Below are 25,692 nucleotides of genomic sequence, written 5' to 3' on the forward strand. Positions count from 1 at the left end.
GGAGGGGCTGGGATGGAGGGAGAAGGTCTGCGGAGACAGGCAGCGGCGTGCATGGGGATGGGGATGAGAAACAGGGATGAGAAACAGGGATGGGGATGAGAAATAGGGATGGGGATGAGAAATGGGGATGAGAAACAAGGAGGCGGATGAGAAGCTGGGATGGGGATTAGAAATAGGGATGGGGATGAGAAAAAGGGATGGGGATGAGAAACTGGGATGGGGATTAGAAATAGGGATGGGGATGAGAAAAAGGGATGGGGATGAGAAACGGCAATGAGAAACAGGGACGGGGATGAGAAACGGGGACGGGGATGAGAAACGGGGATGGGGATGAGCAAACTGGGAGGAGACGGCAGAGATTCTTCACCCGTGGGGCAGGATTGCACCCACCGCACCCATTACACCAACCCCACGACCAGTTGTGCCGAGGCGCGAACATTTCCGCAGCCGAGAGGGTCCGACCGCTCTAAAAAAAAAAAATGAGGAGAAAACTGAAGGATGGATGAAACCATCCAGACGATTCCAAAGCTCCCATCAAGCTTCCGCCTGCCCCGAAAACCCAGCGTGGCCCTTGCCCCCCGCCCGGGCCCTGGTAATCACTAGCCCAGGGCAGGAGCCGCCTGTTAATAATTAAGTGGGACTTTACAAACCGTCCCCCCCCGCCACCGCCGAGGCCAGGAACACCCTGCAAAAACCAGCCAAACAAAACACCCCGGGGGTGGGTGGAAGAAAAAGGTGTAAAGGGGGATCCCCCCTCCCCGATCCCCGGGTGCCTTTTGTTTTGAAAATCGCCAAGTCCAAGGGAAAAAATCTGGGAGGGTTGTGTGTGTGTTTGGGGTTTGGGTTTTTTTTTTTTTAATTTTTTTTTTTTTTTTTTTTATTAAGCTCAGGAAGGCTGGTTTAATAACTCCAGCCTTGGCTGGGGTTTCAGGAAACCTCTTACCTCTGCTTGTGCCTCATTTCCTGATCTAATCCCCAGCTCCCGGAGGGCAGAGAGGCGCCGCCGGCGCTCGGAGGGGTTTTAGACTTTCCATGCAGGAAGAGTTCCCTCAAGAACCAGCCTTCCATCCCAGAGCCGGGCTGGGAGACGGCCCAAAAAAACCTCCCCAACCCCATCCCACCCCGGCCATCGGCTCTTCCCCTTGCGGGATGCGGCATCTCGATCTCCCGGCTTCGCCTCCCTCGAAGGAGCGAGGTTTTTCCAGCAATTCTGGCTTTTTCCAGCAATTCTTCTTCTTTTCTAGGAAATTCCAGCTGGAAACAAGGCTCCGGGGGGGGGGTGGAGGGGGGTGGAGGCGGGGGGGCGGTTATTTGGGCCGCCGCGATCCCAGCTGTGCCATCCCTGGGTTCGCTCTCGGCTTTCGGGAGTCGAGGAGAGCATCTTCCGAGCCCCGACGGGAGGAACGAGGTGACCCTAAAACCTCTTTTTGCCCGCTCCACCCCCCCCCTGCCCCCCCCCCCTCCCCGCAGCCCATCCACACCAGCAGGCCCTCAAGAAAATAGTGTTAATTTATTAGCCAACGCTCAGGAAAGCGCCATACGGCAACCGAAAGCGGCACGTCAGCCTCCCGACCGCGCTCACACTGCGACGCGCTTGGAGTAGAGTTAAAAAATAAAGAGGATGGGGGGCTTTTTTTTTTTTTGTGGGGGTGGGGGGTGTTGGGTTTTTTTTTTTGTTTTTTTTTTGTTTTTTTTTGTTTTTTTTAATGCTACAAAGGTCCCATCCCGAAGCAGAAACGCTCGGCAGGAGCGCGGCAAGCGGAGAGGGTGCCCGCGGCCGGTCCCCTGGGATGTGGCGGGGGGGCTGCGCAGCATCCATGGCAAGCCGGGGCCGGTGGTGGCGGGGGGGGGGGGTGTTTGTAAACAGTTCCTACACATCCAGGGCGGCGGCAGGGGGGGTTTTTTTTCCTTTCACAGTGAGCAGAGAGGCGAGGCTGGGGGAGGGTTGCCCTCGCCGTGAGAAGATCGGGGATCCTCCTCTTGGTGCTTTCGACCAGCCAGGAGAGGAAAAGAGTGGGGGGACCCCATCCGTCGTCTGTCCCCCGTCCTGTCCCCCCCCCGCCCCGTGAAACGGTACCGGTGCCCAGCGCGGGGAGACGGGTCCGAGGCCAGCATGGAGAGGTCCTGGAGGAAGAGCTGGACCATTTCTCCTCTTCTTCTGGACCTTCTCCCCCACTTTGCTTCTCCAGCATCTCCTCCTCTGGGCTGTGGGACCAGCATGGGGGCGGCGGGGGGGGGGGTATGCTTCACAGCCGCTGGTCTCCCCGTGGGGAGGAGGACCCGCGCTGCCCGCCGCATCCCTTGATTTACCAGGATAAATAAATAAGAGTCTCCAAGGGCTGGCAGGCTTGGGGAGGGGGGGCGCACAGCCCGCCGCCTGCTATCTGACGGCGATGGACATCTTGGGCGTAGCGAAGAGCGGTTCGTTAAGGGGGGGCCAGGATGGCTGCTGCTGGCTCAGCTCCTTCTCCAGCCTCTTGAAAAGCTTCTTGGAGGCTTTCTTGCGGCGCAGCTGGCGGAGGCAGCTCAGCAAACCGTGGTCCAGGGCGGTCTGCAGCAAAGATGGCGGGGGCCGGGGGGGAGGAAAGGGGTTTGGGGGAGGCTGCGGACCCCGAGGAGAGGGGCAGAGCCGATGCCAAGGTGAGCCTTGCTCCCTCCGCGCCCACCACTCCTGGAAAAGGGGTGGCTTGGAGGGACCCAAAAGGATGACGCTTGTCCCCCCGCCGTGTGCCCAACGTCGCCCCCCCCCCCCACCCCAACACCCCAGCCCCGGGGCTGACCTACCTCCAGGACGAAGGCAGCAAAGAAGTTGAGGGCGGCGATCCCCAGCAGCAGCAGCTTGAAATTCAAGTCGTCGATGCCCTGCAGCTTCAGCAAGCTCTTGGGGAAGCCCAGCGGGTAGAGGGTCAACCATACCATGAGGCCAAAAAGGAGGACGAGGACTACCAGGAAGAGCACTGAGGGCGAGAAGGAAGAGGGTTGAGGAGGGGAGGGGGGGGATGAAGGTTCGATGTCTCTCTTCGTCCACGCGGCCGGTGTCATCCTCACCGTTGGTGTAGAGCGGCTCCCGGAACGGGTAACCCTTGGACATGGCGACAGCCAGGATGAGGTACTGGAAGCCCGTGACGCAGAAGAGGACGGTGTTCTCGTAGTTGGGCAGGTTCTGGGGAGCCGTCACCGTGCTGTTCAGCGGCACGTACCTGAGCCAGGCAGGGGAGAAGGCAGGGGGTGAGATGAAGCGAGAGGCGGGGAGAGGGTCCAAACGCCCACCCCTTGTTCTCCACGAGCCCGTGGGCGCCGCTCGCTGCAGGGTGGCCGGGCGCATCCCTTGGCCAACGCCAAGGGCTTGGTTGCCATCCTCTGCGCCGTTCCCATCACTAATTGGATGGACGGTCCCAAAGAGCGGTGGTCAACGGAGTTAACTCCAGCTGGCGGCCGGTCCCAAGTGGTGTTCCTCAGGGCTCAGCGTTGGGACCGTTTCTGTTTAACATCTTTATTGATGATCTTGATAAGGACATAGAGCGCATCATCAGGAAGTTTGCAGGAGACACCAGGTTAAGCGGGAGCGTGGATCTGCGTGAGGATAGGGAGGCTCTACAGAAAGACTTGGATGGATTGGGTCGATGGGCCAACGCTAACGGGATGAGCTTCAACCAGGCCAAGTTGCAGCTCTGAAGAAAAGGATCTGGGGGTCTTGGTAGACAGTAAATTATCCATGAGCCAGCAATGTGCCCTTGTTGCCAAGAAGGCCAATGGAATTCTGGGCTGCATAGGGAAGAGTGTGGCCAGCAGGTCAAGGGAGGTCATTCTCCCTCTCTGCTCTGCACTGGTGAGGCCACAAGTGGAATACTGTGCCCAGTTCTGGGCTCCCCAGTTCAAGAGAGACAGGGAACTACTGGAGAGAGTCCAGCGGAGGGCAACGAAGACGATGGAGGGATTGGAGCATCTCCCTTACGAGGAAAGGCTGAGAGAGCTGGGACTCTTTAGCCTGGAGAAGAGAAGGTTGAGGGGGGACCTTATTAATGTTGACAAGTATCTAAAGGGTGGGTTTAAGGAGGATGGAGCCAGACTCTTTTCAGCAGGTCCCAGTAACAGGAGGAGGGGTGATGGGCACAAGCTGGAACGTAGGAAGTTCCCATCAAATATGAGCAAAAACTTCTTTACGGCGAGGGTGACAGAGCCCTGGAACAGGCTGCCCAGGGAGGGTGTGGGGTCCCTTCTCTGGAGACTGTCAGGATCCGCCTGGATGCAGCCCTGAGTGAGGTGTTGGACTAGATGATCTCTAGAGTTGGACCAGATGATCTCTAGAGGTCCCTTCCAACTCGGAAAAATTCCATGATTCCGTGAAGTGAAGGGCCACAACAACCCCACAGAGCGCTACAGGCTTGGGGCAGTGTGGCTGGAGAGCTGCCCGGCAGAAAAGGACCTGGGGGTTCCAACTGACAAGCGGCTGAACATGAGCCAGCAGTGTGCCCAGGTGGCCAAGAAAGCCAGTGGCATCCTGGCTTGTATCAGAAATAGCGCAACCAGCAGAAGGAGGGAGGTGATCGTCCCCCTGTGCTCAACACTGGTGAGGCCACCCCTTGAGTATTGTGTCCAGTTTTGGGCACCTCAATATGAGAGAGACCTTGAGGTGCTGGAGCGAGCGCAGAGGAGGGCAACGAAGCTGGTGAAGGGCCTGGAGAATAAATCTGATGAGGAGCGACCTCATCACTCTCTACAACTACTTGAAAGGACACTGTAGAGAGGCTGGTGCTGGTCTCTTCTCACAGGTGATTAGCGATAGAACAAGAGGGAATGCGTTCAAGCCGCAACAGGGGAGGTTTAGACTGGACATTAGGAAAAAATTCTTCCCAGAAAGAGTGGTCAGACACTGGAACAGGCTGCCCAGGGAGGTGGTGGAGTCACCATCCCTGGATGTGTTTAAGAGTCGTTTAGATGTGGCGTTGGGGGATGTGGTGTAGGGGAGAACTTTGTAGAGTGGGGTTGATGGTTGGACTCAATGATCCCAAGGGTTTTTTCCAACCTGAACGACTCGATGACTCTACAACTCTAATCCCAGGTGAAGCCGGGTCCCTTACCAGCTCTGCGAGACGGTGATGAAGTAGCTGAGGACTTGCACGGTGATGAGCAGAGCCGTCTGGAGGAGCAGGCTGCCCAGCACCAGCACGCTGATCAAGGCCCCTTGGGGACGCTCCACTCCCAGCTCCCGGGCAGGACCGGTGCGACCCATCAGCACGGCCACGGTGGTGGTGATGATGAGGTCGAAGAAGAGGAACTGGAAATCGCTCAGGTTGGTGTTGAGCTGGGAAGGAGAAACCAGCCGCTCTCAGTTTGGGGGCTCAGGAGAGGGACAAGGTAAAACCCAGCGAGGACAAGGGGGCCCGAAGGCATCCCCGAGCATTCGGGCAAGCCTCGACTCACGGTGTAGAGCAGCAGGACGGACACGAACTGCACCAGGCTGTACAGGGCCATGTACTTGAAGACACCGAAGGAGGTGACCAGTGAGCACCTGCCCTCCCTGCGGGGAGAGGGAGACTCACCCACCGCCCACAGCGCCCTTTCCAGGAGTTGTCCCAAAGAGGAGACAGAGGCACCCATGAGACACCCCCCGCCTTGATTTTTGTCTCCCCCCAGGAGGCTCCCGGCAGCTCACCGGATGACGGTGGGCACGCACTCGATGTTGGCCACGCGGGAGGTGAACGGCGAGGCCACCGACGCCTCCGCCTCCGACAGCGAGATGCCCACGTCGGCCGCCTTCAGAGCCCCGCAGTCGTTGGCGCCGTCCCCGCACATCCCCACGCAGTAGCTGCGGAGAGAATCACAGAAAGGTTTGGGCGGGAAGGGACATTAAACACCATCCAAGTGCCACCTCGCTGCCCTGGGCAAGGACATCTCCCACCAGCCCAGGCTGCTCCAAGCCCCGTCCAACCTGGCCTTGAACCCCTCCAGGGATGGGGCAGCCACAGCTTCTCTGGGCAACCTGGGCCAGGGGCTCACCGCCCTCAGAGTGAAAAAATTCCTGATGCCTAGTCTAAATTTCCCCTCTTTCAGTTTAAAACCCTTCCCCCTCATCCCGTGGCTCCCCTCCCTGCTCCAGAGTCCCTCCCCAGCTTTCCTGGAGCCCCTTTAGGGGCTGGAAGGGGCTGGAAGGTCTCCCTGGAGCCTTCTCTTCTCCAGGCTGAACCCCCCCAGCTCTCTCAGCCTGTCCCCACAGCAGAGGGGCTCCAGCCCTCCCAGCATCTCCGGGGCCTCCTCCGGCCCCGCTCCGACAGCTCCGTGTCCTTCTTGTGCCGGGAAGGGATCCGATATTTCACGCGGGGATGGGGGAAAAGCCCTGGGTCTTCAAAGCTGCACTGCCATGCTCAGGATCACCCCACGCGTGGGAGAGGGCAGGGTGCGGTTTCGCAGCTGCCAAGCACTCGGGCACGCAAGAGGAGTCTCCGGGCAGAGGGAGACCCCCTTGTCCTCCTCTGTCCCTTGTCCCCTCGGGGCCGGAGGGACTCACTTGAGCTCCTGCAGGCTGCCCACCAGCTGAGTCTTCTGGTCGGGGGACATGCGGGCAAAGATGGTGGCTCGGATGAGGATCTGCAGGGAAGGGAAGGCTTCGTGTCAGCACTGCAGCACCCCTGTCCCCGCGCCCCCGGCAGGATCCGGCTTATTTTGGGCTTTGCCAGCTCGGCAGGGCAGAGGGGACTTCGCACCGGCAAAAAAAAAACCCCCACCCCTCAGGGCATTTTATCTTGGAGCTGCGAGGCTGCAGCAGGGAATCCCGGGGAGGCTGACCCGGGAGGATTCCCCACCATTGGATTCCCCGCCGTCGGATTCCCCACCGTCGGACTCACCTTCGGCAGCAGGTCGGCGAAGTGCTCGCAAACCACAGCGAAGGATTTGCCGTTCAGGGCGAAGTGGCAGGGCTGCGGCCGGAGGAGGCAGCCGGGATCCCGCTGGCACGCAGCCTGCCAGGAAAAACGCCTCCTTTCTTAACCCCGCAGCCGCAGCCGGGGCTTCGACTCGCGCTCCAGCCCCCGGGGGCGACGGGCTGAACCCGCCTCCTCCACCCGCACGGAGCAGGAGGTAAAGCAGCTTCCCTTAAACCTCAATTTCGGGCAGATAAATGATGGTATTTTGGATAAAAAGTTTGTGCGACCCAGCCCTTCGTGCCAAGCCTGGAGCGGGACCAGGGCAGCACCATGCCGGCTGCATCCCACCGGGATGTTTGGAGCATCACCTCCAGCCTGACGTGCTCGCAAGGAGAAAGAAGAGCAGTTATCTTCTCAAGGAAGCATTTAAGGAGGGGCAGAATCGCACCCATAATTGTTTTTAAGAGTAACGATGTTGGGAAAAAGAGATTCCCGCCAAGGCCTTGGCAGTTCGGGCTTTCCAAAATCCTCCCCGCAAAGAACGGCGGCGTCGCGGGGACTCACCTCCGGCTGCTCCTCGCCCCGGGAATGCTCGGCGGGGATGAATTTCAGGGCGGCGGGTTTGTCGTGGCCGGGCGGGGAGGCGTTGACGAAGATGACCCGCTCTTTCGGCTCCACCATGCGGCAGCTCCTGGCCACGTTCACGGCCGTCAGCATGTTGTCTCCTGGCGGAAAGAACCCGGCGGGACTTAGTAACCCCCCCGGGGGTGTTTGGTAGCCGGCGTTGGCAAGGGCTCGCACGGCCGCCGAGCCAAGAAGAGCAGCTCCAACCTCTTTTCAAACCTCCAAACCTTTTTCCCAGCCACCGCAGCCGCGCCGGGGGGCTCTTTGCTCTCCCCCCACCCCCAGTTTTGGGCGAGAACGTCAAAATCTCCTTTCTGCCCTACCCCAAAGCAAAGCGGCGGCTTCCAACCCTGCCAGCGGCTTGCAAAAAACCCGCAGGCGATTCCTGCGTCCCATCCCCCCCCCCCACTCCGGCATCATCAGCCGTGAGACTCGGGGTGCGCACGAAATATCGACATTTACGGGATCGGGGGTGAAACCGCCACCGGTTTTGCCGTTTTAAGCCGCCCATCCCAGGTCTGTGGGTTCAGGCTGCACCCACGGAAAAGCCCCCCTGCGTGTCCCCGTCCCCCCCCAACCCTGCCGGATGCGAGCCCACCCGCAGGGACACGCCACCAAGCAGCGGGGCTGCGCCAAACCAGGGGCGCGGAGTCCTCGCCGTGCCCCCCCCACCAAGCCCCCCAACCCCGGCCCACCCCCAGTTCCGGTGGGGAAACCCTCTACCCCCACCCGGTGTCAAGGGGCGCTCGTGTCCCCTCTCCTCCCCCAGCCCGGCGTCCCCCGTCCCGCCTCGGCAGGGTCACCTGTCACCATGACGGGGCGGATGTTGGCGTTCCTCAGGAGGCGAATGACGGGCGCAGATTCCGGCTTGAGGACGTTTTTCATGACGAGGAAGCCCAGGAAGGTCAGGCTGCTCTCCGCGGAGTCCCTGGGAGGGAGACAAGGAGCCGTTCGACACAAGGCAGAGAGCATCAATCGGGAACAACAGCCAAAAAAGCCAGCAGCTGCTTTCGTACGGGTTAGGGTTTAATTCCTCGCAGGCCGCGGGACAGGCCAAGCGTCCCGTGAAACGCTGGGAGCAAAGACGACGTAAACGGAGCGAGAAGCGGTTGGCACCAACCTGGGGAGCTGCAGGGCCTCCTGGAAGGTGGAGACGGCGCCGAGGGGTTTGGAAGCCAGAGCCAAGACCCGGAAACCATCCGTGGTGTAGTGTCGCAGCATCTGGGAGAAATCCAGGGGCACTGCCGCGGGAAAAGCGAGGTCAGACCCATCCCTGAACGAACCCGGGCGACGCGGACCCAGCTCCCAAAGGACCGAAGAGCTTCGGATGCTCATCCAGCCTCCCACCCCCTTCCCTGGCTTCTTGGTTCCCGTGTTCCTCCTGCCACAAGGCCGGAGCTAATCCAAAGCCCTTGCGCCTCTGGGATGTGGCATCCCCGAGGATAATTTCCCGTTGGGATGTGCTATGGGGATGCAGAAACAGCAGAACCGGCCGTTTTTCAGCGGGGGAGCGATAGCGAGCCGCCGTCCCCGCTCCGGGGCACGTACCCGTTTCCTTCCTGCAAAGGCTGGCCACCATCTCCGGCGCCCCCTTGACGTAGGCGTGGGCCGAGGCTTCGCCGGGCAGCTTGGCCAGGACGCTCATCCTCTGCAAGGAGGAGGAGAAGGGGAAACGCCGGAGGATCCCCACGGGCGACTGGTGCTTCTGGGGAGGAGAGGGAACGGGTGTCAGGGCTGGGATGGAGCTTCTCTGGGAGGTGGAACTTCTCCGGGGGCTGTGAAGAACAACCACCTGGGGAGCCCGAGCCACCCTGGTCCCCGCGACCTACCCTGTCCCGCGGCTGTTCTTCCTCGGGCGGAGGTTTCATCACAGCCAAGACCTTTGTCCCAAACTGCTGGAAGGCGGGAAGCTCACCCTCCTCCTCCTCCTCTTCCTCCATCATCTCCAGGCGCTGAAACCAAGGCAGATGCTGGGATGGCAAAGCCCTGCCTCGCAACCCCCAAGCTCCATCCACCCCCTGGCTGGTTTAAACACCCCCTCTGACAGAATCCCAGCATGGTGGGGGTGGGAAGGGACCTCTGGAGATCACCCCGTCCCACCCCCTGCCAGAGCAGGGTCACCCACAGCAGGTGGCACAGGAACACCTCCAGGTGGGGTTGGAATGTCTCCAGAGACGGAGACTCCCCCACCTCTCTGGGCAGCCTGTGCCAGGGCTCTGTCACCCTCACAGCAAAGAAGTTCCTCCTCATGTTTAGGTGGAACTTCCCATGGTCACGTCTGTGCCCGTTACCCCTTGTCCTGTCTCCAGGCACCACTGAGAAGAGCCTGGCCCCATCCTCCTGACACCCACCCTTTCAGTATTTATCAGCGTTGATAAGATCCCTCCTCAGCCATCTTTTTTCCAGACTGAGGAGACCCAAATCCCTCAGCCTTCCTTCATCAGAGAGGGGTTCCAGTCCCCTCAGCACCTTGGTAGCCCTTTGCTGTCCCCTCTCCAGCAGTTCCCCGTCCTTCTGGAACCGGGGAGCCCGGCAGAGCAAGACGTGTGCCGCCTCCCTCTTCACGGAAACGCAACTTTGCCCGCCGTTTCTCTTACCCAGCCGGTGGATTCCATCATCTTGAGGTCCACGGGGTCGCCGATGGGCTGCGCCCGCAGCAGCGAGACGGTGTGGCAGGCGGCCAGCGAGTAGAGCAAAGGGCCGGCGGGCAGGCGGCGGGGCTCGTGGACGATGGGCATGAAGTGGTTGTTCTCCAGCGGCACCACCCCCCAGACATCCAGACCTTCTTCCGTCAGGGTTCCCGTCTGCGGGGAAGAGCGTGGTGGGTCCGGGTCAGTCCTCCCGGAGCTGGAAACCATGGCGCTGCCCAAGACCCACCTTGTCGAAGCAAACCAGGCGGATCTTCCCGCAGAGGTTGATGCGGGGAGGGCTGATGCAGAAGATGCCCTGCTTCTTCAGCCTGTTCTGGGCGTAGATGGTGCCCACCGTCATCGCAGCCGGGAGAGCCGGGGGCACGATGACGGTGACCAGGTCGAGGGCGCGGATGATGATTTGCCCCACAGGGACCTCGGCAGGCGAGGAGGAAGAGGGGTGGGCATCCTCATAGCCCTCCCCCATCTTCATCCCCGTCGGCTGATGGTCCCAGTGCCAGCCCGAGCGCGGGGATTCACCGCCTCCAACAACCCTACCTGGTTTTTAACCAAGATGAGGATGCTGTAGAGCGTGCCGATAAAAGCTGCGCGGGAGAACGGGCTCGGTTACAAAGCAGAGCAGGCGATGGGGTGGGTTCAACCATTTTAAGAGGAGTTTGGCTGCTCCCGGCCATCCCTCCACGCTCAAGACGTACCCAGGACGGCGAGGAACAGGACGAATTTCACCGCGTCCTTGTAGAACTTGAAGCTGACGGGTTTGGGGTAGAGGATGGAGCTGATGAGATCCCCTTTGGCGGTGCAAAACCCTGCGGGAGAGGAAGGCAAGCACGTTGCAAAGTCACCGCTCCCAAGGAGGTAAAGGCTTCATCCTGGTTTTCCCCCCCCCACATCCGTCACCTGTGCGGGTCACCACGGCCAGCACTTCTCTGCCCACGTAGGACTTGGCTTGGATGACCTGCGTCCCGCAGAACAACGTGTGCCGCCTGTGCTCCTCGGGGGAATAGATGGTGCCAGAAGCCTGGCTGCCGGCCGGGAGAGGGGTCTTCATCACCGGCACGCTCTCCCCTGCGGTGAGGAACATCACGGAGGGAGGGTTATCACCCTTGGGGGGGGTCAGGAACCAACCAGCCTGAATGGGAAGGGGCTGCCATAGGGCCACGGAGATAGAAGGTTCGTCCTCTCCCCCAAAATCAAAGCATGAGGTGGGGTGGTGGAGGGGCGCAGGCCGCCGGGTGCGGGGGCTCTCACCCGTCAGCATGCTCTCGTTGACCATGCACTCGCCCGTCAGCAGCGCGGCGTCGCAAGGGACCAGCGTCCCGTCCGCGGGGAGGCTGATGCAATCGCCCGGCACCAGGTCCGCCGAGCTCACCACCATCTCCTCTGGAAAAAAGGGCGGCCGCGCTCAGGAACGTCATCCCGGCATCGTCCCCAGGAAAAGTCATGCCAGCATGGTCCCCGGGGACGCCATCCCGGCATGGTCCCCAGGAAAGTATTCCCGGCATCATCCCCAGGAACATCATCCCAAGGAATGCCATCCCAGCATCGTCCCCGGAAATCGTCCCCAGGAACGTCATCCCAGCATCGTCCCCAGGGACGTCATCCTGGCATTGTCTCCAGGAACATCATGCCGGCATCATCCCCAGGAACTTCATCCCAGCAATCGTCCCCAGGGATGTCATCCCAGCACCGTCCCCAGGAATGTCATCCCAGCGTCGTCCCCAGGCACCATCCCCAGGAACGTCATCCCGGCATCGTCCCCTGGGATGTCATCCCGGCATCGTCCCCAGAATGTCATCCCGGCATCGTCCCCAGGAAAGTCATCCCAGCAATTGTCCCCAGAGATGTCATCAGCCCCAGGAGCACCATCCAGGCACCGTCCCCAGAACGCCATCCCGGCATCGTCCCCAGGAACATCATCCCGGCATCATCCCCAGGAAAAGTCATCCCGGCATGGTCCCCAGGAAAGTATTCCCGCATGGTCCCCAGGAACATCATCCCAAGGAATGCCATCCCAGCATCGTCCCCAGAAATCATCCCCAGGGACGTCATCCCAGCGTCGTCCCCAGGCACCGTCCCCAGGAACATCATCCCAGCATCGTCCCCAGAATGTCATCCCGGCATCGTCCCCAGGAAAGTCATCCCAGCAATTGTCCCCAGGGATGTCATCGGCCCCAGGAGCATCATCCAGGCACCGTCCCCAGAACGCCATCCTGGCATCATCCCCAGGAACATCATCCTGGCATCGTCCCCAGGAACGTCATCCCCACAACGTCTCCGGGAACGTCATCCCAGTATTGTCCCCAGCAAAGTCATCCCGGCATAGTCCCCAGGAACATCATCCTGGCGTCGTCCCCAGGAATGTCATCCCGGCATCGTACCCAGGGACATCATCCTGGTATTGTCCCCAGGAACGTCATCCCGGCATCGTCCCCAACGCCTTCATGCCTGCAGCCCTTGCTCATCGCGGACATCGCACTCACCTCCGCTGGGGCGACGGACTCGGACACCGACCGACATCTTGGCCATGTTCTGCAGCGTGGCGCTTTGCTGCAAGGGAGGGGAGGGTTGGCAGCACACCTCAAACGACAGCCCAAAAAGCCCAGCAAAGCAGCCATAGAACAGGTCTCGAAGGCTCGGGACCGCGGACGAAGGACAAGGAGACCCGCCCCACCGTTGGAGCACGGGTTGTCCCCCGCCAAGCCGGGCTCCGAGGGAGTCCAGCGACAGCACAGAGGTCAAACAGCAGCAGAAAAGGGGTCTACTCCCCTAGAGATGGTTGTCCCAAATAAGGCCACCCACCAACCTTCCTCGTCTCGTAGAGGGACAGCCCTAAGGAGATGGTGGAGATGAGGAAGATGCAGGCGGCGTAGTAGTAATAGGCGTCGCAGACCCACAGCACAATGCTGAACACTTGGAAGATGTAGAAGGGATTGAGCACCTGGAAGGGAACACGGAGAGAGAGCAGGTTTGGGGGGGATGGGACTACGAGAGCTTCCTCCAGCCCATCGCGAGACCGCCATCCAGGCTCCTCGAGGAACAAGTGTTTACGCAGAGGAGAAGACGGTCCTTCCCTGGGGCTGGGGATGAACCGGCTGACTTCTCGCATGCCCTCCGTCCTCCCCGGCTTTGCTTACGGCCGGTGCTCCCAAGGGACGCTCAGCCACCTCCGCAACCTCCCTGGGGATGCTCCTGTCTGAGAGCTGAGAGGCAGGACGGGTGCCCTCCGCAGCTCTGTCCGCTCTGCCTCCTCTCATCTCTGCCCCAGCGCCTTCTCCTAAAGCCCTCTCCCCTCCCCGCCAGCAAGGGACACGGAGACGGGGAAGGATCTGCCCCGGGACGACCCGATCTTTCGGAAGCGGGGCCGCGCGGGCGCGCACCTCCTCCACCAACAGCCTGGCGTAGGACTTGACGGGCACCTCGATGAGGTTGGGTCCATAGATCTTCCTTCTGCAAAAGGGGAGAGAAAAAAAGCCAAGGGGGGAGCAAAGGCAGGTTGGGGAAAAGCCGCGTTTCCAACTCCCAGGGACCCTCGCCCTGCCCAGACCCCCCACGGGAGTCCCGTTCCGCGGAGGAGCCGCACCAGGGCAATGCTGCACACTCGGGATCCTCCGTTTTGAGGTCTGGGGGCAAGAAAAACCCCACGCTCCGGAATTTTCTGACCCCTGGAAAAGCCACATTTCCAACTCCCAGAGACCCTCACCCTGCCCGGACCCCCCACGGGAGCCCCGTTCCATGGAGGAGCCACACCGGGGCAATGCCACACACCCAGGGATCCTCCGTTTTGAGGTCTGGGGGTAAGAAAAACCCCACACTGCGGAATTTTCTGGCCCCTGGAAAAGCCTCATCCGCACTCCCCGGGTGTCCCGTGAAGCTGGAAGATCCCTACCTGGTGTTGTGGTCTTGCTGGTCCAGCCCAGCCTGGGCGAGGTGGAGATCTGCGCAGGTCCAGCCTTCGTCCAAGAGGCTGGGCAAGGCCGAGGGGAAAGAAAAAACGGAGAAATGGGAGTTAAAATCCGCATGGAGCCTGGCCCGGCAGAACAAACGCCACGTCCAAGTCCTTGGGGAAATACACACACACACACACAAAAAAAAAAAAAAAAAAACCAACAAAAAAAAAAAGAAGCTTTGGGAAAGGGAGAGCATCTTGTTCCTCGGCATCCGCCGCGGCTCGCGGGCGCCAAAGAGCCGGAACAAAAGGGGCACAGTTGGGAATGCCGGGAGCGGCACAGGGCGGCGGGGACAGTCCAGCGGACGCCAAACGGCTTCGCCTGGTCTCCTCTGCCCACAAAGACGGGCAAAATCAACAACCTGGCGGTGTGGTGGGGGGGAGGGTGTGGGGGGAGAGGGGCAGCACGGCTTTCCCCGACCCGACGCCCCAGGGATGGGCTTTGCAGCGCAGGGAAAAAGCTCCGGCGTGGTTACGTGACATCCAGGCGGGTCAGGATCATTCTTGGGTGGGGGAGGAGGGGGGGGACAAGGAGAGCAGCAGAGAGACGCAGAGAGGTTTGCCGCGGCAGGAGGGGGCCGGCAATACCTGACTTTGCAGTACGCCTGCCGCCGCTCGATCCAGATGTAGCGCATGCCCTCGAAGAGGTAGTACCGCAGGACGTTCTTCTGAGCGGAGCAGGACGGAAAAAACACGGCGTTAGCGGGACAGGAGGGCAGGCGACGCCGCGGGAGAGGGTTTACGGTGAGAGGAGAGGCGGGGAGGGTTCGTTACCTCCTCCTTGTCATGGAGGCAGATGGTGTCCCGGCTCTCCTCCTCGTCCGCCACGCCGATGGCGATGCTGGTCCTCCGGTCCTCCAGCCTGGCCCCGGGGTGATGCTCCAGGCTGCTCGGGGTGGAAAACCGATGGTCGGTCCCTCCCTCCCCAGCGCCCGTCTCCCTCGAAGCCGAAAGCCCACGGGAGTCCTGGCATTGCGGCGGAGACGGGACCCCAGCATCGTGGCGGGGACGGGATCCCGGCATAGCCATGGGGACGGGATCCTGGCATTGTGGTGGTGATGGGATCCCGGCATGGCCATGGGGATGTGATCCCGGCATTGCGGTGGGGACAGGATCCTGGCATCGTGGTGGTGATGGGATCCCGGCACTGCGGCGGGGACGGGATCCTAGCATGGCCATGGGGACGTGATCCCAGCATTGCGGTGGGGATGGGTTCCTGGCATGGCCATGGGGACGGGATCATGGCATCGCGGTGGGGATGGGATCCCAGCATTGCGGCGGGGATGTGACTCCAGCATCGTGGTGGGGATGGGATCCCGGCATTGTGGTGGTGATGGGATGCTGGCATTGCAGTGGGGATGTGATTCCAGCATTGCGGTGGGGATGGGATCCCAGCATCGCGGTGGGGATGGGATCCCGGGATCGCGACGGGGACGGGATCCTGGCATGGTCATGGGGATGTGATCCTAGCATTGTGGTTGTGATGGGATGCTGGTATTGCGGCGGGGACGGGATCCCGGCATGGCTATGGGGACGGGATCCCAGCATTGTGGTTGTGATGGGATCCCGGCATCGCGACGGGGACGTGATCCCAGCTCACCTTCCCTCACCCAGCGCCTCCGTCCGCACGCGGGTGGTGAAGCACTGCCCGAATCGGTCCTGCAGGACAGGCAGGACTCTGAGCAGGGGGAAACGGGGAGCGTGTGTCCCCCCGACCCCCAGCTCCTTCAAACGGGGACGGTGTCACAGGCAGGGAGTCCCTGGCCACCCGTCCCCGATGACGGCGGGGTTTTAGGGACAATAAAGAGAAACGCAAAGCCAGGCTGGCTGCTAGGGAAGGGGAAAGCGCAAAATTATTCAGAGGCAGGCTGTGAGGACAGGCTGAGAGAGCTGGGGGGGCTCAGCCTGGAAAAGAGAAGGCTCCGGGGAGACCTTCCAGCCCCTTCCAGTCCCTAAAGGGGCTCCAGGAAAGCTGGGGAGGGACTCTGGAGCAGGGAGGGGAGCCATGGGACGCGGGAACGGTTTTACACTGAAAGAGGGGAGATTTAGATGAGATATCGGGAAGAAATTCTTTGCTGTGAGGGTGGTGAGCCCCTGGCCCAGGTTGCCCAGAGAAGCTGTGGCTGCCCCATCCCTGGAGGGGTTCAAAGCCAGGTTGGCCGGGGCTTGGAGCCACCTGGGCTGGTGGGAGGTGTCCCTGCCCAGGGGACAGGGACGTGGTGAACTTTAACATCCCTTCCCACCCAAACCACTCTACGATTCTATGAATAATCTGGCTGTGGGGCAGCAATGTCACACACAGACAGGGGAGGGTGACAAGCAGCAAGGAACCTCCTGGGTGGTGGCAGAGCCCAACCCAGGTCCCCCGGTGTCATGTCCCCCTGCCCCCGGCCCAACCCCGGTACCCCCCTGCCCAGGGACTCACCCTGATGATGACCCAGTCGGCCTGGCCGAGGGCGCAGGGCTGGCATTTCGCCTGCACCTCCAGGCTCGGCTTCCAGTGGAAGAGGACGAGGAGCAGCCCCGCCGTCAGCACGGAGCCAGCGTGGCACAGGGCCACCCGCCACATCCTGGTCTGGTAGCCCGTGACCTCCTGCAAGAAAAGAGATCACCTTTACGGGGACGCTCATTCACAAAAATCAACGGGTAATAAGATTATCAAGCGTCTAAATTCTAAATCGATGAAAACCCCAAGCCTCCCGGCGCGATTTAACGCCCGGCAGGTGACAAGCGAGTAGTTTTGGGGCTGGAAAAGCACCGTCTCGTGCCGGTGTGGCAGGTAACGCGTGGATTTTTTGTGCCGGCCCTTCCCGAAATTCCCTTCCTCCCCACGGCGAAGCCCTCGGACCTACCATGGGGGATTTATCGGCGTCTCGCTGCAGCGTCCCGTACCCCGGCCGCTGGTGGCCCAGCAGCCTGCTGCTGTCTGCGAAACCAAAATAAAAAAAAAGGGGGGGGGAGGGAATTAAAATAATAAGGGGAGTTGATCCCAGGGGTTATTTAGGAGATGCCTGGGGTGCCGGCTGCACCGATGGCATCCCTGGATGCGTCCCAGAAGGTGGCTGGAGTCAGCGTCCCCTCCGTCACGCAGCCCTGGGGAGGTGGCGGGGGGGGGGGGGGGGGGATGCTGTGGGCACGGGGCGCCCCGGCGCTGCCCGCTCACCCTCCCGCGGCACGTGACGGTCACGGAAACGATGCCAAAAGGAGCCCGGGGAGGAAAAACTGGCACAAACCCAGCGGCTTAACGGCCGGGGGAAGGGAGCAGGGCTGGCGCAGAGCCAGGGCCGGCGCGGGGAGAGCTCTCCCAGCCGCTTTTCAGGCTTGTTGGCTCCTTGGCTTTCCCCCCCCCCCGGCCAGGCCGAGGATGCGGGCACAAAACGTGCTTTTTTTTTTTTCCCCAGTTTTAAGGATGCCCAGCGCGGCTCAGCACCTCCCGCTCCCGCTGGTCCCCTCTGCCCGGCCTGAGAGACGGGAGATCCTCAGAGGCATCGCCGCCGCCGTCGTCGTTCCGGGTGGGATTTTAACCATCGCCCTCCGTCCCACGAAGCGGATCCCGCTCATCCCTTAAATCCACGCCCGACTACAAGCAGCGGCGGCCCAACTCCGGGATGGGAGAGCAGCGGCGGGGAGATAACACGTGGCGCAAACACAAACCAATTCCCACCCTTTGGAACCAGGCAAATAATTTCCTGGATGGGTTTGGGTTTCCAGGAGGGCTCTTAGACCCGGCTGGGAGCCCCTGTTCCCGTCCTCCGCCGGAAAAAACCACCCCGGCCTGATTCCTGCCACTCCCCGCTCCGACCCCAAAGCTCGCTCCGACCCCAAAGCTCGTCTGCAGGTGACAAAAGCAACTAATTAAAAACCATCCCCTGGGTTTCGATGATCACCAGGACCGGGGGCTTCATCTCGCCGTGCGACCCAGTGGGTAACCAGTTCCCAAAACGCGGCCGGTGCCGCTCCAAGGGTTTGGGGTTGGGGAAGTGGAGGGGGGGGGGGATGAGCCCAAGGGATGGTTTAATGGTTTTAATAAACAAAAGCTCCCCCCCTCGGGAGGCAAAAGCCAACGGTGGCGAAGCTCGGCAAGGGCCGGCGAGGAGGGGAGGCCTCAGATCGCCCCGCTGCCAGCGTCAAAGCCTGGGAAAAGCAGGGATTCCAAGGGAAACGGGGATGGGAAAAGCAGGGATTCCAGGTGAAACAGGGTCGGGAGAAGCAGGGATTCTAGCTGAAACGGGGATGGGAAAAGCAGGGATTCCAGCTGCAATGCGGCCAATAAAAGCAGGGATTCCAGGTGAAACGGGGATGGGAAAAGCTGGGATTCTAGGTGAAATGGGGCCGGGAAAAGCAGGGATTCCAGGTGAAACAGGGTCAGGAAAACCAGGGATTCTAGCTGAAACGGGGATGGGAAAAGCAGGGATTCCACGGGTGAAATGGGGCCAGGAAAAGCAGGGATTCCAGGGGAAACAGGGCCAGGAAAAGCTGGGATTCTAGCTGAAATGGGGATGGGAAAAGCAGGGATTCCGGATGAAACAGGGCTGAGAAAAGCAGGGATTCCAGGTGAAACGGGGCCGGGAAAAGCAGGGATTCCAGGAGAATCGTGGTCAGGAAAAGCAGGGATGCCAGGTGAAATGTGGCTGGGAAAAGCAGGGATGCCAGGGGAAACGGGGATGGGAAAAGCAGGAATTCCAGGGGAAACAGGGCCAGGAAAAGCAGGGATCCCAGCTGAAATGGGGCCAATAAAACCAGGGATTCCAGGTGAAACGGGGCCGGGAAAAGCAGGGATTGCAGGGGTGAAATGGGGCCAGGAAAAGCAGGGATTCCAGGGGTGAAATGGGGCCAGGAAAAGCAGGGATTCCAGGTGAAATGTGTCTGGGAAAAGCTGGGATTTCAGGTGAAACAAGGCTGGGAAGAGCAGGAATTGCAGGGGTGAAATGGGGCCAATAAAAGCAGGGATTCCAGGGAAAATGGGGCCAGGAAAAGCAGGGATTCCAGGGGTGAAATGGGGCCAGGAAAAGCAGGGATTCCAGGTGAAACAGGGCCAATAAAAGCAGGGATTCCAGGTGAAATGTGTCTGGGAAAAGCTGGGATTTCAGGTGAAACAAGGCTGGGAAAAGCAGGGATTCCAGGGGAAACGGGAGCATGTGCCGCCCTTCCGAAGAGCCCAACAAAGGAGAGGGCGAGGGCGGGGGGGACACACCTCGCACAAAGGCTCGGCGGCGGGGGCTGCAGGAGGGGGAAAAGTAGCGAAACAACCTGAAAACAACCCAATTTGCTCTCGGCACCTCCCCGGGCAAGAGGCGAGAGGCGCAGCCCACCTCTCTCCGCAACTCCGGAATCGTTACGGTTTTCACGATCCTGTAAGCAGGAAATCTTTCGGAGGAGGAAAAGAGCACGGCCGCCATCGGCTGCGTCCGGCGGCTCTTGCGCAACCCCGTCCTCTCCCGGGGGGGGGGTTTCTCACCTCCCATCCCGGCTGCTCCCCAAAACAGCGGGAAAAGGGCTCTCTTGACCTTTGACTCACCGCTCCGCTTGGGATGGGACGGGACGGGATGGGATGGGACGGGCACAGCCCCGTCATCGCCCGCCGGCGGACGCGTTCCGGGACGCATCCGGCACCGGCGGAGCTGAGGGCGAAGCTGCGCCACCGGTTGGAACGGGCCACACCTCGTCGGCAAACACGGCGCGGGGGCAACCGGCCATCCCCTCCTCCCGTTGCCAAAGCTCATCTGGAGAGCCCCGGGGAAGGGATTTGCTTCTCTCTCGGCTGCTAAAAGTGGGGGTTAAAGGTGGGGGGTGACACCCCCGAGGTGGCTGCAGATGCTGGGGGGGGGGGGTCAGGGATGCACCAGCCCCGCTGGCCAAGGGAAGGGGGGAGCACCGAGTCCCCGCCGACGCCGGGTTTTGCGCGGTCGAAACGCTGCTTGAAGTCCTCGGAGCTCCGGGATTCGCCCCGTCTTGCACCTTCCGGAGAACCACCCCGTGGCCCCGCCGGCAAGGTTTCGGGGCGGGGGGGGGGGGAAAGTGGGAAGAACGGTGCTCGGGATGCCCCGACAGCTAGCACACGCGCTGGCCACGAGGACGTAACCTTGAGCCCACGCGTCTCGCGGCACCAAACACCCCTCTCCAAAGCACCCCCAGCCCCGGCTGGGGACCGTTTGCCAACACCAGCACTGGTCCTTGCCCTGAGATTTTGTCCCAAAACGCAGCCTTTCTCCCCAGCAGCACCCCCCCACCCCCGAAAGCGGACACAGCCCGGTCCCAGAGACCTTCTCCACAAGCTCCTTTTGCAGCTGCAGCTCTTTTACAAGCACCTTTCTCAAAGCAAACCAACCCCAAGCAGACTTTTAGATGTCCCTCTGCTCTCCTGGTCCACGCTGGATGCTCAGGGCTTCCCAGGCCGTGTCCGCCATCCTTCTATCTCCCATCCATCCATCCATCCATCCATTCATCCATCCACCTCCCACCCTCCTCCATCCATTCATCCTCCTCCATCCATCCTTCATCCATCCATCTGTCCATCTCCCACCCTCCTCTATCCATCCATCCTTCATCCATCCATCCGTCCATCTCCCACCCTCCTCCATCCATCCATCCTTCCTTCATCCATCCATCCCCCATCCATCCGCCCAGCTCCCATCCATCCATCATCTGCGATCCTCCTCCATCCATCTCCCATCCATCCATCATCTGCCATCTCCCTCCATCCATCCATCTCCCATCCATCCATCATCTGCCATCTCCCTCCATCCATCCATCTCCCATCCATCCATCATCTGCCATCTTCCTCTGTCCATTCATCCATCTCCTATCCACCCATCCATCCGTCCATCATCTGCCATCTTCCCCCATCCATCCATCCATCCATCCATCCATCCATCCATCATCTGCCATCTTCCTCCATCCATCCTCCTCCGTCCATCCATTTTGTTTCACCCATCCATTCTCCCTCCATCCATCTGTCCTCCCTCCATCCTTCTCCATCCATCCAACCATCCATCCACATGTGCAAGCTAGAGGTTCCATGCAAGAAGAGGAAGGTCCACCCAGGGAGGTTACTGCAGCCAGCAAAGTCTTGGTTGACAGGATGGAGCTGGCAAGGTCAACCCAGGTCCTTGGAGATGGCGAAATGGAAAATCAGGATGAGGCAAAAGTAAGGAAGGAGGAATAAGGACAGGGAAACGGTGCTTGGGTCACGTAGGGCGAGATTTAACTCAGGAGGATCTTGCGGAGCAGCCTTCAGGCTCTCCTTTGGGATGGGAGATGTCACGGCTGGCTGCAGGCCCAGCCCCAGCAAGGGGTTGGGAGGAGACGGCATGGACCCTCCCGCCCTTTCCACCAAGCCAACATCAACTCGTCCGCACGAGGAACACGCTGTCCTGCCCGCCACGCGGCCGGGGCAAACATGTCCGACCAGGAGATCTGGTCCTACCTGGCAGCATCCGTCAGGAAAATGCCCCAAGGCTGGAAGAAACAAAAGGACGAGACGGGCTCCATACGAGGTGGGCAGGTGGAAGATGGGGATTCCGTCTCTGGACACCCATCAAACCCTTGAGACGGGTGAGAAAATAAAGTCCTTGTGGGCGAGACGCCCTCCCAGCGTCCCCGTCTGTCTCAAACTGGTTTCAGTCTGGATTTGTAGGGAAGGGGAGGAAGCCGGCAGCACCACCAGCGTTTGCTTCGCTACGTGCCGACGACACCGGCTGAGGCAACGGCGGTCACAAACCCTTGCGGCCAGGCAGGTTTCTCCTCCACCCCGGGCGGGCATCGCCCCGACCTCCCCTGCACCCGCTTTCGCAAGACCTCGCCGTACGCCAAAACCTCCTGTCAGGATGGGGAAAGCGCCCGGTGGCTTCGGGAGCATCCTCGCTTGGGCAACTATCGACCACGGGGGACAAAAAAGGGTGGTTCGTAGCCCAAACCCACATTTTTTCCCCAAATTCTGGTGAAATAAGTTGCTCCTACCTGCCTTAGGGAGAGAGGGTCCGTGCTCCATCCCCGTTCCAGTGTGTTGAGCCGGGATGAGAGCATCCCCCGGCAGCTCCCAGGCTGGCAGCGCCCCTAAATTAACCTGGGTGGCCTTAAATTAAGCAGGGGGGGGAAATAAAAGGGGTGAGGTTTAAGCCCCCCGATGATTTTGGGGTCCGAGGGGCTGTGCGCGGGGTTGGGGACCACGGCGGCGGGGACCACGGTGGCGGCGGCACGGCTGGGAGAGCCCCGTGGAGCCGAGCGCGGGCCCCCGAAGAGCCCTCGGATGTCACACTCCTCCCTTTCCTGCCGCAAAGCTCTTCCTCTCTCACCCCGGGGAAACTCCTCCACCCCAAACCGGGGCAAATTCAAAGAGAAACGGGTAAAGGTCGCACGGGACGCGCCGCTTCCGCGTGGCCCCGCAGAAGAAACGCCGCCGGCATGAGGGATGCAAAGCACCTCGGGATGTTTTCTCTGGCACAACATCGCAGCCAGCGCCGGGCTGAACCCACAGCCGTGGTTTTCAGCCCCTTCCGAACCCCCGGGATGCCTTTTATCCCTTCCAGCCTCCACCCTGCAAAGGGTCTTTCTGCTGTAAAGCCACGCGGCAGCCGGCAGCGGTGCCGATCCGGGGCTCGCTTATCCCACCACATCCTTTCCCGGCGCAAGAAAAACCCCGGGATTGCTCGGCTCACGGGCTGAGAAAATGCAGCGTGGTCCTTCACAGCCTTAAAACGGGGCCAGAAAATGCAGCGTGGTCCTTCGCAGCCTTAAAAATGGGGCCAGAAAATGCAGCGTGGTCTTTCGCAGCCTTAAAACGGGGGTGCGAAAATGCAGCATGGTCCTTCGCAGCCTTAAAAACGGGGCCGGAAAATGCAGCGTGGTCCTTCACAGCCTTAAAACGGCGCCAGAAAATGCAGCGTGGTCTTTTGCAGCCTTAAAAACGGGGCCAGAAAATGCGGCGTGGTCTTTTGCAGCCTTAAAAACGGGGCCAGAAAATGCAGCGTGGTCCTTCGCAGCCTTAAAACCCACCCCTGCCTCCACGATGCCGATGAAGACGCCGCGAAGGGACGCGCTTGGTGACGAGCTCGGTGCCTCCCCAAGGTGGACCCGGAGCAGCCTGGCTGTGGGAAGCGGCCTCGGTGGAGCGCAGGGATTCGGCTGTGGGGTTCGGGGGTGTCGGAGCATCCCAGGGAGATGCCCGGGTTTCGTTTCCCGCAGATGAAATCAGCACGCGGCTTCACACGGAGTCCCCCGCGCTGGTGTGGGCAGGAGTCCCACAGCTCCCCTCCCTGATCCAGAGTCCCTTCCCGGCTTTCCTGGAGCCCCTTTAGGGACTGGAAGGGGCTGGAAGGTCTCCCCGGAGCCTTCTCTTCTCCAGGCTGAACCCCCCCAACTCTCTCAGCCTGTCCCCACAGCAGAGGGGCTCCAGCCCTCCCAGCATCTCCGGGGCATCCTCTGGCCCCGCTCCGACAGCTCCGTGTCCTTCTTGTGCCGAGGGCTCCAGAGCCGGACGCGGTGCTCCTGCTGGGGTCCCACCAGAGTGGAGCAGAGGGGGAGAATCACCTCCCTGGATCTGCTGGCCACGCTGCTTTTGATGCAAGCCCAGGATCATGTCACGGAATGGTTTGGTGGCCGTGCCCCCAAAAAAGGGCTTTGCACGCCCACGTTTTGCAAGGAAAGGCACAAGATTCTGCCCCAAAAAAGGGCTTTGCACCCCCAAAAAGTTGCAAGGAGTTGGTTTGGGTGGGAAGGGACCTTAAAGCCCCCCCAGTGCCACCCCCTGCCCTGGGCAGGGACACCTCCCACCAGCCCAGGCTGCTCCAAGCCCCGTCCAACCTGGCCTTGAACCCCTCCAGGGATGGGGCTGCCACAGCTTCTCTGGGCAACCTGGGCCGGGGGGGGGTCGGCCGCAGGGGGGGACACGACACACGACACACACGGGACGGGACCCGTTTTGGGTTGTCCCGACGGGATGTAAAACCAAACCCGTTCCCACCAAAGTCACCGACCGTTGCGACCCCCGGTTGGGCGGGGGGGCCGCAGGACATCGCTGCGCTGACACCCCCGGAGCGGCAGCACACCCCCACCCCCACACCCCACCCCACGGCGCCTCCTTCCGCAAAGCCCACGGGCAAAATAGGGCAAAACGGGGCAAAATAGGGCAAAGCTGCCCTCCCCGCGCTCTGTAAAACGCAACCGCAGGATGCGCAAAGTCCAATGCCGGCCCCCCCCGTGGGGACACGCACGGTGCCACCCCCCCACCCCCCCCCCGGTGGGCCGTGCGTGATGCAACCGTGGGGACACGCACAATGTAAACCCCCAGGGGCCACGCACAGTACAATCCCCCCCCCCCCTCCCCGTCGCGGGTCGTTCAGTGGAAACAATGGGGCCACGCATGACACAACCCCCGGGGGCAAAACGCAACCCCCCCACGGGGACACGCACGATGTGACCCCGCCACGGGGACACGCACGATGCGACCCCCACCCCCCACGATGTCAACCCCCGGGGGTCACGCAAAATGCAACACCCCCCCCCCCCCCCCCCCCCATGGGGAGCCACACACGACGCGACCCCCCCTCCGTGGGCCATACACGATGCAACCCCCGGGGGCCACACATAGTGTGAACCCCCCCCCACCCCACACACACCCCGGGAGCCACGCACGATGCAAACCCCCCCCCCCGCAGGGGTCGTGCACGATGCAAGCGTGGGGCCACACATGACACAACGCCCGGGGGCCCACGGACGATGCGACCCCCCCCCCCCCCCAACCCCCGTGGGGCAGGCAGGATGCAAGCGTGGGGCCACACGAGGTACAACCCTTAGGGGGGGCCACGCATAATGCGACACCGCCCCTCCCTCAGGGGGCCACGCACGACACAACTCCCGGGGGACACGCAAAATGCGACACCACCCCCCCCCCCGCCGTGGGTCGCGCACGATGCAACCACAACCATGGGGCCACGCACGATGTGACACCCCCCCGCCCCCCCGACCCCGCCTCAGGGTCGTGCACGATGCAACCGTGGGGCCAACTCATAATGCGACCCCCCCCCCAGGGCCCACGCACGATGCAAACCCACCCCCCCCCCCACCCCGGGGGCCACGCAAAACGCGACCGTGGGGCCACGCACGCAGCCGCCCGACAGGAGACGGGGGGGGGGGGGGGGGGGGGCGGGCAGGGTGGGGGCCGTGTCCCCAAACCCCCCCCCCGTCTCCTCCCTCAAGGCACCCCCCCCCCACCCGCGGGCCCCCTGACCTGAGCTCATGGCGAGCGGCCACGCGTGGGCCGCAGCCCCGCGCGCGCTGCCGGCGGGCCGGCGGAAGGGCGCCGCGCGGGGGGTGCTGGGACTTGTAGTCCTTTAACACCGCCCCCCCCCCCCCTCAAGCAAGGACACACGGAGGGGGCCAACAACAAAACGACCGGGGTTCTACCCCAAAAACGGGCTTTGCACCCCCAAAACTTGCAAGGAAACACGCCAGGTTCTGCCCCCCAAAAAAGGTTTTGCCCCCCCCAAACTTCTAAGGAAACATAGGGGGCTCTGACCCCCCCCCCCCCAAGTCTTTGCACCCTCAAAAACTGTCAGGAAACACAAGGGGCTCTGCCCCAAAAAAGGGCTTTGAACCCCCGAAACCTGTA

At 61.5% G+C, this 25,692-nt stretch overlaps 1 protein-coding gene across 5 annotated transcripts; it reads right to left on the bottom strand.

Annotated features, from left to right (window-relative positions):
* Nucleotides 1-1,489: 1,489 nt before the first annotated feature.
* ATP13A2 (ATPase cation transporting 13A2) lies at nucleotides 1,490-25,361 on the bottom strand. Of its 5 annotated transcripts, XM_074560392.1 has the most exons (30): nucleotides 21,511-21,608; nucleotides 19,603-19,845; nucleotides 16,937-17,010; nucleotides 16,510-16,677; nucleotides 15,685-15,743; nucleotides 14,859-14,970; nucleotides 14,673-14,752; nucleotides 14,025-14,102; nucleotides 13,516-13,585; nucleotides 12,942-13,076; nucleotides 12,619-12,685; nucleotides 11,387-11,518; nucleotides 11,036-11,203; nucleotides 10,834-10,944; nucleotides 10,676-10,722; nucleotides 10,365-10,553; nucleotides 10,085-10,291; nucleotides 9,317-9,439; nucleotides 9,036-9,192; nucleotides 8,608-8,728; nucleotides 8,291-8,415; nucleotides 7,428-7,588; nucleotides 6,846-6,959; nucleotides 6,509-6,588; nucleotides 5,657-5,809; nucleotides 5,425-5,521; nucleotides 5,082-5,305; nucleotides 3,049-3,200; nucleotides 2,785-2,957; nucleotides 1,493-2,551 (listed from the first exon to the last, which is right to left on the bottom strand). In XM_074560392.1, exons 1-30 carry the CDS (start codon nucleotides 21,518-21,520, stop codon nucleotides 2,381-2,383), a joined length of 3,801 nt encoding a protein of 1,266 aa, XP_074416493.1. In that variant the 5' UTR covers nucleotides 21,521-21,608; the 3' UTR covers nucleotides 1,493-2,380. The 5 variants fall into 5 exon arrangements, with proteins under 5 accessions (XP_074416492.1, XP_074416491.1, XP_074416493.1 ...); XM_074560391.1 differs by lacking the exons at nucleotides 19,603-19,845; nucleotides 21,511-21,608 and adding an exon at nucleotides 25,312-25,361 and having other exon boundaries at nucleotides 1,490-2,551; XM_074560390.1 differs by lacking the exons at nucleotides 19,603-19,845; nucleotides 21,511-21,608 and adding an exon at nucleotides 22,044-22,220 and having other exon boundaries at nucleotides 1,490-2,551.
* Between the last annotated feature and the right edge of the window lie 331 nt (nucleotides 25,362-25,692).

This window comes from Larus michahellis, chromosome 16 (genome assembly GCF_964199755.1).
Source record: "Larus michahellis chromosome 16, bLarMic1.1, whole genome shotgun sequence".
Taxonomy (NCBI): domain Eukaryota; kingdom Metazoa; phylum Chordata; class Aves; order Charadriiformes; family Laridae; genus Larus; species Larus michahellis.

Bases quoted from the DNA above. Each gene is read 5' to 3' on its own strand.
- ATP13A2 (XM_074560392.1), bottom strand. The intron at 13,586-14,024 runs GTAGGGATCTTC...CCCCTTTTGCAG, and splicing joins CAGCAAGACCACAACACCAG to AAGGAAGATCTATGGACCCA. The intron at 9,440-10,084 runs GTAAGAGAAACG...CCTTGGTTTCAG, and splicing joins TGATGGAATCCACCGGCTGG to CGCCTGGAGATGATGGAGGA.